This window comes from Oncorhynchus clarkii, chromosome 13 (genome assembly GCF_045791955.1).
Source record: "Oncorhynchus clarkii lewisi isolate Uvic-CL-2024 chromosome 13, UVic_Ocla_1.0, whole genome shotgun sequence".
Classification (NCBI taxonomy): domain Eukaryota; kingdom Metazoa; phylum Chordata; class Actinopteri; order Salmoniformes; family Salmonidae; genus Oncorhynchus; species Oncorhynchus clarkii.
Genome location: NC_092159.1, coordinates 22542186 through 22556844, shown reverse-complemented (window position 1 = coordinate 22556844; position 14659 = coordinate 22542186). Strand labels below are relative to the sequence as shown.

Genomic DNA, 14659 nt, shown 5'->3' with positions numbered 1-14659 from the left:
ACATGCTTGTGAGGTTGCTGAACATACATCTGTTTATCTACACTCTTAGAAGTAAAGGTGCCTAGAAGAACCTTTTGGGTTGCCACAACAGAATAGCCTTTCCATTTCAAACAGGTTCCTTGAGGCACCCCTCTGTGTAAAGTTTCAAACCATAACCTTAGTTATGGTTTGAAGTGCTGGCAGCCTATCATATTGAAGCCAGGGCTTTCAGATAGGCACTTTTTGGACACCCGTTAGCGTAAATGTCATTCCTGTTCATCATGTTAATTTTCACACTGCAAACTAAATCCTTGAATATTTATGCATATTATATATTTCAAAAAAATGTGTATAATATTAATTCTGTTCACATTTAGTAATAAAGTGGCAACTATTCCCATTTTGGAAGAGCATAAGGCTCTTGAGGAACACCTCTGTATGCCTCATTGACACTACAAAAATATTTGTGTTTAACCTTCACATGTGATGACAATACAGCAGAACAGATCAACAGGAGCGACATTTACACTTATGGGTGGCCTACAAAATATATACAGTATCTTAAAGCCACGCCCCTACTAAGCCACGCTTCTAATCCAGGGTTCCTCCACGAACCCAATGCTACATTGAACCATTCAAAGTTCCTCCAAAACCCCCTCAACTAACCAAAGGTGCAAATATGAACCACTTGACTTGCAATGGTTCCTTGAGGAACTCTAGGGGTTCCTTGAGGATCTTCAGGGTTCCTCGAGTCACCACTAATTCTAAGAGTGTATGTGCTATACACCCATGTTTCTGCATGGAAAGTATGGTATGAAATCAATATTAGTCATCTCTTCCTCTTTTGTAAACGACAGTTCGCAGCGGTTCAGTTCTCAACAAACACCAGGACAGTTTTCAACTTCAGAGACTACCAAGAGGGGAGAGCCTTGACTAAACTTTGGAAAGAAGAGCACATGGCTAATCTAACCAACACACATAAGGCAATAGACTTTGTCTTGTAGGTCCCAGTTGATAATTATTAATCAGTTTTACTTTCAAAGTTCTGACCGAATACTCAGAATCTGATCAAAGGGGATTGTGGTGTAAGAAAGATAGCTTGATCTGTTGTTTGAATCTATTTCAGGAAAAACATTTTTGAAAACCTAGCTGCCGGCGCCACCGCAGATGCAACTAAAGTACTGGTCATAATAACAGATGGAAATCCCAGCGATACTGATAAAAGGTTCAACTCTATCAAAAGAAGTGATAAGAAAAACATCATCCGCTTTGTCATCGGGGTAAGTCCTATAATATCTATAATACCCCCCCCCTACACAACACCACACAATTGTATGACTTAATTCCATTACAAGTGTTCATTCGTGTGCTAGTTAGCTAATGCTAAAGAAACAGTATTTTTATCTTCTCGATTTACCATAAATTGTTGTGGGATAATTAGGAGTACAGCAACACCTTCCATCCCTGGATTGAGGTACATTTTCAAATTGTTTCACTTGAAGTTCAACGAGGTGAAAATATATTGTCATATGGCCGTTTCGACTAGTTGATCACCAGTGTATACCAGTGTTAGTGCTTTTAATGTTTCAATTGATTGGACATGGAAGAATCTTCCAGAAGGACAACCATCTCTGCATCACTCACCCAATCAGGCCTTTATGGTAGTTTGGCCAGACGGAAGCCACTCATCAGTGAAATGCACATGACAGACCCCTGGAGTTTGCCAAAAGAGAAACAAGGTTCTCTGTTCTGATGAAGCAAGATTGAACTCTTTGGCCTGAATGCCAAGTGTCACGTCTGGAGGAAACCTGGCACCATCTCTACGGTGAAGCATGGTGGTGACAGCATCGTGCCGTGGGGATGTTTTTCAGCGTCAGGGACTAGGAGTGTAGTCGAGATCAAGGCAAAGATGAACTGAGAAAATTACTCAGTGACTCAGCAGTAACACAGAATTTGACTGCGGTCATGACTCATGAGTGCCTGTGTGGCAGTAATACGGTCACAGAAACAGCCCTATTGTGACCCCTGTCAATTCTTGCCTTTGGTGGAAGGAGAACTAAGGATTCCATTTTTAAGGCTTGGTTAAGCACCATTCCATTTATTATATATTTTAACTCCCTATGAGCCTGGATGCAGCCTGAGATCCTCTGACAGGCCATTGTTGACCATTTCAAAGTCTAGGTTGAAAACGGTTCTTCATTCTCCTTCCTCCTGTCGTTGTTATTACTTTTTATTTTATTTTCTGATGTGAAGCACTTTGTGACTTGTACTAAGAAGCGCTATACAAATAGAGTTTTTATTATTACTCCTAGTCTCAAGGGTTCAGTCCAACGTCCCAGTTTTTATTCCACCTTTATTTAACTAGGCAAGTCAGTTAAGAAAAATTATTATTTACAGTGATGGCCTACACCGGCCAAACTCGGACGACACTGGCCCAATTGTGCGTCGCCCTATGGGACACCCAATCATGGCCGGTTGTGATACAGTCTGGATTTGAACCAGGTTGTCTGTAGTGACGCCTCTAGCACTGAGATGCAGTGTCTTAGACCACTGTGATGTGGATGTTTAAATATCATTCATATTGAAAAGGAAATTAGACATCACTATAATTCCTGCCCTCAAGTGATATATTTCTTGGTAGGTCAAGAACGTCGATTTGACGAAACTCAAGTCCCTGGCATCAGAGCCAAAAGAGAACAACACTTTCCTCATCCAGGACTACAATGGACTAAAAGGAATCCTAGACAACTTTCAAAAAAAGATCTTCAACATTGAAGGTACAACTCTGGATTCAGATAAACTCTTAGTACTACTTACTTATATTTCAGCAAAGTCCCTGTCAACTGAAAGTTGTTATTCATAAAAAAACACAAGGTGGCACTACTGGTCACTTCCTGAAATATACTGGGATTTATTTCTGATGATAACACCTTACTCAAAACATTCCACAGTAGAAGTATCAATGTATCCCTACTAATATCAGTGTTTGTATGTTCTAGGTTCTAAGACTGCTCTGGCTGGAAACTTGACTAAAGAAATGTCTCAGAGTGGGTTCAGTGCTGTCTACGTTAACAAGGTGAGATACAAAATAGTATGTCCAGCATGTTTTATCATCTTAAATGATAATTTGTAACATGTATAAATTGTTTAAAAATGTTAACTACAATGCTTCTTCTACATTGTACTACAAATCCTTGTAAATGCTTAAATACGCATTTATAAATGTAATGACCACCATGGCAACTAGTTTATAGACACAGTATATAATTAATGAATGCTTATTAAAAAAATGTCATACAATATGACCCATTGTTTTATTTCCTCTACAGGACACCTTGGTTCTGGGCTCAGTGGGATCAAACAACTGGCGTGGATCTCTCTTTGAGACTGAGGGTCTGAGATCAGAGGAAAGGGAAATTCAGGACCCCACATTGGACAAAGATTCCTATATGGGTAATGGAACATTAAGCTCAAAAAAAGATATTGCTCAAATGTGAATTTGAACAAACACTATTTTCAAGGCTCTGTAGTTCAGATGTTTCAGCGAAGGGAGTGTAGTTACAATGGGCCTACATGTCTTCATTTTTATTACAGGATACTCTGTAGCTGTTGGGAAGAAGAATGAGAACCTTCTATACTTTACCGGAGCACCAAGATCTGAACACATGGGACGGATCCTACTTTTTAACAAGGTTAACAACAACTGGACTGTGGCACAAAGCTTGCCTGGAGAACAGGTTGGTAACATTAGCTATTTCTGAAAGCAGTGATGTATATCAATCAAGTTATACAATAGGGACAGCATGAAACTAGCTTTTGGGGTTACTTCAAAGGTTGAATGAATCCTCCGATAGTAAAGAGGAACACATGATGTCACTTTTTACGTTTACAGTGCCTTGCGAAAGTATTCGGCCCCCTTGAACTTTGCGACCTTTTGCCACATTTCAGGCTTCAAACATAAAGATATAAAACTGTATTTTTTTGTGAAGAATCAACAACAAGTGGGACACAATCATGAAGTGGAACGACATTTATTGGATATTTAAAACTTTTTTAACAAATCAAAAACTGAAAAATTGGGCGTGCTTTAAACATCCCAAGGAGCACTGTGCAAGCGATAATATTGAAATGGAAGGAGTATCAGACCACTGCAAATCTACCAAGACCTGGCCGTCCCTCTAAACTTTCAGCTCATACAAGGAGAAGACTGATCAGAGATGCAGCCAAGAGGCCCATGATCACTCTGGATGAACTGCAGAGATCTACAGCTGAGGTGGGAGACTCTGTCCATAGGACAACAATCAGTCGTATATTGCACAAATCTGGCCTTTATGGAAGAGTGGCAAGAAGAAAGCCATTTCTTAAAGATATCCATAAAAAGTGTTGTTTAAAGTTTGCCACAAGCCACCTGGGAGACACACCAAACATGTGGAAGAAGGTGCTCTGGTCAGATTAAACCAAAATTGAACTTTTTGGCAACAATGCAAAACGTTATGTTTGGCGTAAAAGCAACACAGCTGAACACACCATCCCCACTGTCAAACATGGTGGTGGCAGCATCATGGTTTGGGCCTGCTTTTCTTCAGCAGAGACAGGGAAGATGGTTAAAATTGATGGGAAGATGGATGGAGCCAAATACAGGACCATTCTGGAAGAAAACCTGATGGAGTCTGCAAAAGACCTGAGACTGGGACGGAGATTTGTCTTCCAACAAGACAATGATCCAAAACATAAAGCAAAATCTACAATGGAATGGTTCAAAAATAAACATATCCAGGTGTTAGAATGGCCAAGTCAAAGTCCAGACCTGAATCCAATCGAGAATCTGTGGAAAGAACTGAAAACTGCTGTTCACAAATGCTCTCCATCCAACCTCACTGAGCTCGAGCTGTTTTGCAAGGAGGAATGGGAAAAAATGTCAGTCTCTCGATGTGCAAAACTGATAGAGACATACCCCAAGCGACTTACAGCTGTAATCGCAGCAAAAGGTGGCGCTACAAAGTATTAACTTAAGGGGGCTGAATAATTTTGCACGCCCAATTTTTCAGTTTTGGATTTGTTAAAAAAGTTTTAAATATCCAATAAATGTCGTTCCACTTCATGATTGTGTCCCACTTGTTGTTGATTCTTCACAAAAAAATACAGTTTTATATATTTATGTTTGAAGCCTGAAATGTGGCAAAAGGTCGCAAAGTTCAATGGGGCCGAATACTTTCGCAAGGCACTGTACTTATGAGTTCCATTCAAAACCAAAGGACTTAAAACATTTCAAAACTATTTTTGTATGAATGTAAGTATTGATTTTCTCAGATGGGCTCCTACTTCGGTGCAGAGCTGTGTTCTGTGGACATAGACTCAGACGGCAACACAGACTTCCTCCTGGTGGGTGCACCAATGTTTCACCAACCTCCGAGAGAGGGCAGGATCTACGTCTACACACTGACTGATAAGGTGGGCTGAACTGTGAACCTCTCAACAACATATTAAAATGCTGAATTTGTGGTTGAATATGTTCATCAGGGACAAAGTGATCTGGAAGCCGAAATATATTCATTTGGATATAAATTTCCATGATCTTCAATTATAATGCACAAAAAGACAGTGTACTATGGATTTATCTTCATGTGATCTCTCCTCGCCCTTCCGTTATTAGCTGGAACTGAGGATGGAGATGAATGTTTCAGTGCCATCTCAGGGTAGATTCGGCTCCTCCATCTGCTCTCTCACAGACCTGAATGGAGATGGGCTGAAGGATGTAGCTGTGGGCGCTCCACTTGAGGACGATCACAGGGGGGCCGTGTACATCTACCTGGGTGAAAAGCTAAAGGGGATCCGCCCTGAATTCAGCCAGGTGAGGCAGACGAAGATGGAAATCATTCAAAACGGCCCTTCATGATCAAAGAAAACAGATATCCCTCCTGGGATATCAATATCAATGGCTTTTCATTAAATGTGTATGTCTTCTTACTGCAGCGCATCTCAGCTATGATGATGAGATCTAAGCTCCAGTTCTTTGGCCAGACGATTGATGGGAAGATGGACCTGGGTGAGGATGGACTGACTGATATCGTAGTAGGAGCGCGTGGTGCAGTTGTTGTCTTGAGGTACGAGTCCAAAAAATGATAAGAAAAGACAGCTGGCTTAAACAGACAGTTGTTTAACCAGTAAAAATATCTCACTAGTGTACGATCTGCACTGAATGGGGACTGCGCTCAATGAGATGTGGGCGGTACTACCCAACATCGTACAATCTAGGCTAACATCCCAATTTTTATCTCGATCGCTCACAGGTCCAGACCAGTCCTCAGCGTCTCTGCTCATCTCCACTTCCATCCCTTGGAGATCAGCACTGATAACTTTGACTGTCTGGCAAAAGAGATAATTTCCCCCATGGTCACTTTAACAGCCTGCTTTAACATGGCAGAGGCAACAAAGAGTAAAGCTGGTAAGAACTCTCAGAACCTTTGGAACACTGATGGCTTTGTGCTTTCCAACAGAAATGAAGTCATGATCTGAGACTACATACACTACATGACCAAAAGTATGTGGACACCTGCTCGTCGAACATCTCATTCCAAAATCATGTGCATTAATTTGGAGTTGGTCCCCCCTTTGCTGTTACAGCCTCCATTATTCTGGGAAGGCTTTCCACTAGATGTTGGAACATTGCTACGGGGACTTGCTTCCATTCAGCAACAAGCATTAGTGAGGACGGGCATTGATGGGCGATTAGTCCTGGCTTGCAGTCGGCATTCCAATTCATCCCAAAGGTATTAGATGGGGTTGAGGTCAGGGTCCTGTGCAGGCTAGTCAAGTTCTTCCACACTGATCACAACAAACCATTTCTGTATGGACCTCACTTTGTGCACTGGAGCATTGTCATGCTGAAACAGGAAAGGGCCTTCCCCAAACTGTTACCAAAAAGTTGGAAGCACAGATTCATCTAGAATGTCATTGTATTCTGTAGTGTTAAGATTTTCCTTCACTGGAACTAATGGGCCTAGCCCGAACCATGAAAAACAGCCCTAAACATTTATTCCTTCTACACCAAACTTTACAGTTGGCATTATGCATTCAGGCCGGTAGCGTTCTCCTGGCATCTGCCAAACCCAGATTAGTCTGTCGGACTGCCAGATGGTGAAGTGTGATTCATCACTCCAGAGAACGCGTTTCCACTGCCCCAGAGTCCAATGGCGGCAAGCTTTACACCACTCGAGCCAACGCTTGGCATTGGGCATGGTGATCTTAGGCTTGTGTGCGGCTGCTCGGCCATGGAAACCCCTTTCATGAAGCTCCCGACGAACAGTTATTATGCTGACGTTGCTTCCAGAGGCAGTTTGGAACTCGGTAACGAGTGTTGCAACAGAGGACAGACGTGTTTTACGCATTTCAGCACTCGGCGGTGCCGTTCTGTGAGCTTGTGTGGCCTACCACTTCGTGGCTGAGCCGTTGTTGCTCCTAGACGTTTCCACTTCACAATAACAGCACTTACAGTTGACCGGTGCAGCTCTAGCAGGGCAGAAATTTTAGGAACTGACTTATTGGAAAGGTGGAATCCTATGACAGTGGTACTTTGAAAGTCACTGAGCTCTTCAGTCTCTTCTTCTACTTCCAAAGTTTGTCTATGGAGATTGCATGGCTGTGTGCTCAATTTTATACACCTGTCAGCAACGGGTGTGGCTGAAATAGCCAAATCCCCTACTTAGGGGTGTCCACATACTTTTGTATATATAGTGTAATTGTGGCCTTGATGGTCTAGGTCGGAGCCTCAGTGCATAACTAAATCACTGACAACAATAAGTGTGTCTTGGTCTCTTCCCAGTCTGAAGACCGATGGAGGCTGCTGACGGGAGGACAGCTCATGATAATGGCTGGAAAGGAGCAAATGGAATGGCATCAAACACATGAGAAACCATGTTTGATACCTTTCCACTTATTCCGCTCCAGCCATTACCACAAGCCCGTCCTCCCCAATTAAGGTGCCAAAGGTTGTTCCTTGGTGTGGATCTGGGACTTGAGAGTTAAGGTCTTGACTCCATCTCTGCTTTCTACTTCAATGCTGTCCGTCAGCAGACAACCATGAGGTTCTGAACTTCTCTCCCTGATAAGGAGGCCATTTCAGACTCTTGTGTACTTTTCCAGAGGTGCTGAGGGCAGGGATGAACGTCTCCTACCTGCTGGATGTGGATCCAGTGAGACAGAGGAGCCGAGCCTTTTACAATGACACGAACAAAGGGGCCAGAAGACTTCTCTCTACAGTGGAGCTGAGAAAGGAGCGGACTTGCTTCAACCACTCAGTCTACATGACAGTATGATCAATGACAAACTGTAGCTATGCAATACAACAACCATAATGTCTCTCGTAAGGAGGGGATTTAATGAATAACATTAAGTTGTTAGGTTGTTGAATTCTTATTGTGTGTTGATTTTATTCAGTGATGAGAAGAACAAGGGTTTTTCAGGACTATGAATAGGGAAATTAATGGCACATTTTATTTTCTTCCAGCAATGTGTGATCGACACATTATCGCCCATAATCATCCAATTAGTTTTTTCTCAATCTGAAAGCCAACAAGAGGGTCTTACTTCCATTCTGAACACTGACAGTCCTACACAGGCTGTGGTCGAGGTACGAGGATACATTCTGGGTCTGACTAAAACCTGTTCACTTACAATGATCATCAGTACTAGCAATGACTGTGGACTGAGTACTGTAATTTAGCCAAAGACCTGTGAAAACAGGTCATCTAAACACATTCACAGTTGTCTTGAATTCTTCACAGGTGCCCTTTGAAAAGAACTGCAAAGAAAATGAAACCTGTTTGGCAGAGCTTGAGGTGGACTTCAACTTCATGTAAGTATCTGATAAACAGAGGCAACATAAAGTAACTTGTTTGTAGCTGTAATAATTACTGACTGCTCAAGAAAAGTATGTTTTCTGACTCTACAGTCTTGTCTCTCTTATCAGCACATCAACTTTATTAGTGGTGGACCAGAGTTACTTCAACGTGACTATAAGACTGTCCAATCACGGGGATGACTCCTACAACACCAGTCTAACTCTCCTCTACCCTCCTGGCCTCTCATTCTCCATGATGCATCTTCTGAAGGTAATACCGACACCCCTCCATCTATTGTGTAATTCATTCTGATGTTTTCTTCTTGCTCTCATCTAAAACAGTGTTATTCAAACCTGGAGACCTAAAACATGTTCAGCCAATCAAGGGTTTGATGATTCGTTTAATCAGGGGTGTTCCTCCTGGGCTGGAACAAAAGCTTGCCTTGCTCATCTTGTGGGTCTGCAGAACCAGGATAGAAGACCGTTGATTTAAACATCAGTTTGCAGCCCAACATTTAAATGTTCACTACATGTGATAATTATTCATAAAAGTTAGCAAAATATTAAAAGGTGCACTGTGCAGAAATCACTCCATTTCCTGGTTACTAAAATTGTAATAGCCTAATTTCAGTTTTTGACAAAAACAAGTACGTATAGTGTGGAGAATCATTGTACCATCTAAACAGCTGTGAAATATATTTTCCAAAATCAAACATATTGTATTTTTTGTTTGATGCTGGTGTACGAAACCAAAATGCAACGGGAAGCACAGTGCTAGGTTCCTAACAAGCATTGTAAAAAGACTAGAAAAAACACAAACCAAGTTTATTCACCCACTGGGTCATACAGCTGCAAAGACAAGGTATGATTACACAAGCATATATTTTTATAACCTCCTACTAGGCGGGGTCAACACCTTATACGTTTCTGTTGCTAGACAGGAACTTAATTCGCTCCTCTCACCGATGTCGTCATGGCCCTGCCTGATGCTGGACCCTTCGTGGGCGTGGAAGTGTGTGTGTGATAGGACTGTAGTAAGAGGGTCTGTGGTGGGCCCCTTTGGCTCCCCTCCCAGAGGTTTCTTCTCACTTCTTCAGTCCTCCCTCGTTCTGCAGCTGGCCTGAAGCTAGACTGTTGCCGTTTGCTTTTCTCTGTCGGAACATTGATCTTCAACAACATCTTTGAACAGAATCTTAACTTAATGCACTTCCCCTTGTCTCCCTCAGTAACTTTCCATACACCAAATTCAATACTCTACATGTATAGGAATTTGGTGTATGGAAAGTTACTGAGGGAGACAAGGGGAAGTGCATTAAGTTAATGGTAACATAAGTACAGTGCCTTGCGAAATTATTCGGCCCCCTTGAACTTTGCAACCTTTTGCCACATTTCAGGCTTCAAACATAAAGATATAAAACTGTATTTTTATGTGAAGAATCAACAACAAGTGGGACATAATCATGATGTGGAACGACATTTATTGGATATTTCTAACTTTTTTAACAAATCAAAAACTGAAAAATTGGGCGTGCAAAATTATTCAGCCCCCTTAAGTTAATACTTTGTAGCGCCACCTTTTGCTGCGATTACAGCTGTAAGTCGCTTGGGGTATGTCTCTATCAGTTTTGCACATCGAGAGACTGACATTTTTTCCCCATTCCTCCTTGCAAAACAGCTCGAGCTCAGTGAGGTTGGATGGAGAGCATTTGTGAACAGCAGTTTTCAGTTCTTTCCACAGATTCTCGATTGGATTCAGGTCTGGACTTTGACTTGGCCATTCTAACACCTGGATATGTTTATTTTTGAACCATTCCATTGTAGATTTTGCTTTATGTTTTGGATCATTGTCTTGTTGGAAGACAAATCTCCGTCCCAGTCTCAGGTCTTTTGCAGACTCCATCAGGTTTTCTTCCAGAATTGTCCTGTATTTGGCTCCATCCATCTTCCCATCAATTTTAACCATCTTCCCTGTCCCTGCTGAAGAATAGCAGGCCCAAACCATGATGCTGCCACCACCATGTTTGACAGTGGGGATGGTGTGTTCAGCTGTGTTGCTTTTACGCCAAACATAACGTTTTGCATTGTTGCCAAAAAGTTCAATTTTGGTTTCATCTGACCAGAGCACCTTCTTCCACATGTTTGGTGTGTCTCCCAGGTGGCTTGTGGCAAACTTTAAACGACACTTTTTATGGATATCTTTAAGAAATGGCTTTCTTCTTGCCACTCTTCCATAAAGGCCAGATTTGTGCAATATACGACTGATTGTTGTCCTATGGACAGAGTCTCCCACCTCAGCTGTAGATCTCTGCAGTTCATCCAGAGTGATCATGGGCCTCTTGGCTGCATCTCTGATCAGTCTTCTCCTTGTATGAGCTGAAAGTTTAGAGGGACGGCCAGGTCTTGGTAGATTTGCAGTGGTCTGATACTCCTTCCATTTCAATATTATCACTTGCACAGTGCTCCTTGGGATGTTTAAAGCTTGGGAAATCTTTTTGTATCCAAATCCGGCTTTAAACTTCTTCACAACAGTATCTCGGACCTGCCTGGTGTGTTCTTTGTTCTTCATGATGCTCTCTGCGCTTTTGACGGACCTCTGAGACTTTCACAGTACAGGTGCATTTATACGGAGACTTGATTACACACAGATGGATTGTATTTATCATCATTAGTCATTTAGGTCAACATTGGATCATTCAGAGATCCTCACTGAACTTATGGAGAGAGTTTGCTGCACTGAAAGTAAAGGGGCTGAATAATTTTGCACGCCCAATTTTTCAGTTTTTGATTTGTTAAAAAAGTTTGAAATATCCAATAAATGTCGTTCCACTTCATGATTGTGTCCCACTTGTTGTTGATTCTTCACAAAAAATACAGTTTTATATCTTTATGTTTGAAGCCTGAAATGTGGCAAAAGGTCGCAAAGTTCAAGGGGGCCGAATACTTTCGCAAGGCACTGTATATTTGAAGCTAGAATCGAACAGAAATAGCAGACATAGAACAGATCTACCCCTTCTCAGACTTGCTTTCAATGAGAATGACAGATCTATAACTCCCCTTTGTATGTGAATTTGGTCGGGCCGCCCAAAAACGTACACATTGCGATTTATGCGTAGTGCACCTATAAGTGTTGAATTTATTAGTTCTGTAAAGTGGTTCATTTTTAACATGCTTGCTTGTTTCTTTTAAACTATGTCAGGGACTCAGATGTACAAACTGGAATTATTTACACACTTGACGTATTGTCTGTATTCCATAGTCTACAAGGAGAACGGTGTTCAGCTGTGGTGGTCTGGAAGGTGAAATGGACAGAACTACATGCAGTGTCAGCATACCTGTCTACCGTAGTAAAACCACAGTGAGTAATTACTTAGATATACCCGTAAATAATCCTCAACTGTGAATAAACAGGTAATTCTTAAATGATAGATACAGAGCTAAAAGCAGTAACTGTCGAATTGAGTGACAGCTTTGATGGGTGATACATTGTCTTCAGAAAGTATTCTGACCCCTTGACTTTTTTGTTGTGTTACAGCCTGAATTTAAAACAGATTACATTGGTTTTTAATTTATTTTACATTTTTAAAATCACTGGCATACACACAATACCCCATAATGTCAAAGTGGAATTATGATTGAAATTTTTACAAATTAAAAATGAAAAGCTGAAAATGTCCAGACTCAAAATGTTTAACCCCTTTGTTATGGCAAGCCTAAATAAGTTCAGAAATAAAAATAAGTCTTAATAAGTCACATAAATTGCATGGACTCACTATGTGCAATAATGAGTAGAGCATTACTTTATTCATCTCAACTTGGAAAATTGTTTTTATCACAGCATGCATCAATGACTTAAAATGACAGGACATGCAACAATGACTTAAAATGACAGGACATGCAACAATGACCAACATGATAAAAACCAAACATTAAGATAAAGGCACATAGTATCCCTAAAATAAGTGCTGTTTTCTTATCCTACTTTGGGAAAGAAATAAAACAAGCAACAACATTTTCCAATAGGAAGACCTCATAACAGTTAATCAATTACTCATTAAAAGCACACAATGGCATCGGTCGCTACACTCGCCACGACATTGCTATGGAACAGACGAAGCATTTTGTCACATACTTTAAAAATATCAAAGCTTCCTTAAGTGCATTTTGGATTGGGCTTTTGAAGCCACGGAGAATCCTCCTTCCAGTTCAGTTTGTTGTCGACTGTTACACCTAAGAACATATAAGTGTCAACAGTGGCAATCTCTTCCCCAGTGGCTCAGTTCATTGTTGTGTGAGAAGTCATGTGTAAATGGTAAACACGAAATGTGACAGGGGAGTCCCCTGCGGCACACCCATGTTTGTACACATCCAATCTGATACTGCCTGGTTCAGTCTTAGGAACTGTGGTCTTATTGGTCAGGTAGTTCACAATCCATTTGATTGTGTGTGGGTTTACATGAATGTCATTTTGGGGAAAAAATGTGGGGTTGTATGGTAATGAAAGCACTGGAGAAGTCAAAGAACACTTCTCACAACACAGCCAGGCTTCTCCAGGTGCTCATATACTCTGGAGGAGACAGAGCAGACCAATCTTCAACACCAGTTTTTGGGTGGTAGGCAAACTGCAAAGGATCCAGATAGGCTGCCACCTCGACTCCTAATAAGGGTATTAAAACCTGCTAAAAGGTTTTCATGACTTGTGATGTCAAAGCCACTGGTCTTAAGTCTTTCAGTGCAGTCCCTCCTGGTTTATTTGAGATGGGAACTATGCAGGATGCTTTCCATTTAGTAGGAATATCTGAGCATGTCAGGGACAGGTTGAAAACATGCTGCGGCATGAAAGCCATTTGATTAGCACACACCTTGAGTACTCTGGTGTCAACTCCATCAGGCCCTGCTGACTTACTGGGATGGATCCTCTTCAGCTGCCTCACTTGTTTCTTCAAGATGCTCATGGGCTCAGTGCTTCCCAGATCAGAGTCCAGCACCGCCCCCATCTGATGTTGCTCTGCTGACAAATCGTACTTATCGAATCTGGTAAATAAAATAAAAAAATAAACTCTGTTGTCCGCTGTTGCTCTAACCGGTTTTCTTCCTACCATACTAGATATCCTGCATGTTTTTTGCTTGCAGCTTGCGTTCTAACATCAGTATGTATTCATATTTTGCTTGCCACAATATTGTCAGTAGAGAAGTTAACATAGTCCGTTATGCATTCAGAGACTCTTAAGATGCTCCTCCCAGTCGTCTACAAATAGATTCCAATCTATACCTTCAAAGCAGCTCTGTAGCACCTCTCCAGTTTCAGGTGTCCATTCGTGAATCCCCGCTTGAGTGACATGTTACCTCTGGACCAGTGGGCGGTACTTTGGTAGCAGCTGGACGAGGTGGTTAGATTGTCCAGTGGAGGCAGAGCAGTCTAGCAGTAGGCATCTTTCACATTGGTGTAGAGAATGTCAATGGTCTTGTCCAGACGAGTTTGAACTTTAACATACTGTTAAGGTAGGAAGTGTTGCGGACAGCAAACGGTGGTTAAAATCTCCAGAGATAACCGAGTAGGGTGATCGATTGAGTAGGTAATGTGGTGACTTCGTGGATAGTGTCTGTGGCCAGTTTAAAATTTGCAGACAGCAGGATGGAGACAATCACTGTCACGCTAGGGAACTCTTAGTAAATATTAGGGTCAGCAGCCCACTGCTAACACCTCCACATGAGGGGAACAGATCATCTTCACTGTGACGCCATTGATTGTTCACATACAGGCAGACACCTCTCCCCTACTTGACCCCGAAACTTCTGAGCTCCTGTCAGCTCTGATGATTGTGAAAGCAACCACCACATGAG

General features: G+C 41.7%; 1 protein-coding gene across 1 annotated transcript in view; it reads left to right on the top strand.

Moving 5' to 3' along the window:
* LOC139424637 (integrin alpha-L-like) overlaps positions 1-14659 on the top strand; it is a 33627-nt gene that overhangs the window by 10315 nt on the left and 8653 nt on the right. The window contains exons 7-21 of the mRNA XM_071176661.1: positions 837-979; positions 1106-1259; positions 2621-2756; positions 2979-3055; positions 3309-3432; positions 3574-3716; positions 5290-5430; positions 5633-5830; positions 5953-6083; positions 6270-6424; positions 8122-8288; positions 8486-8608; positions 8763-8833; positions 8948-9089; positions 12075-12173. Of these exons, the coding sequence (XP_071032762.1) occupies positions 837-979; positions 1106-1259; positions 2621-2756; positions 2979-3055; positions 3309-3432; positions 3574-3716; positions 5290-5430; positions 5633-5830; positions 5953-6083; positions 6270-6424; positions 8122-8288; positions 8486-8608; positions 8763-8833; positions 8948-9089; positions 12075-12173 (2004 nt within the window). The remainder of the gene's footprint in view (positions 1-836; positions 980-1105; positions 1260-2620; positions 2757-2978; positions 3056-3308; positions 3433-3573; positions 3717-5289; positions 5431-5632; positions 5831-5952; positions 6084-6269; positions 6425-8121; positions 8289-8485; positions 8609-8762; positions 8834-8947; positions 9090-12074; positions 12174-14659) is intronic.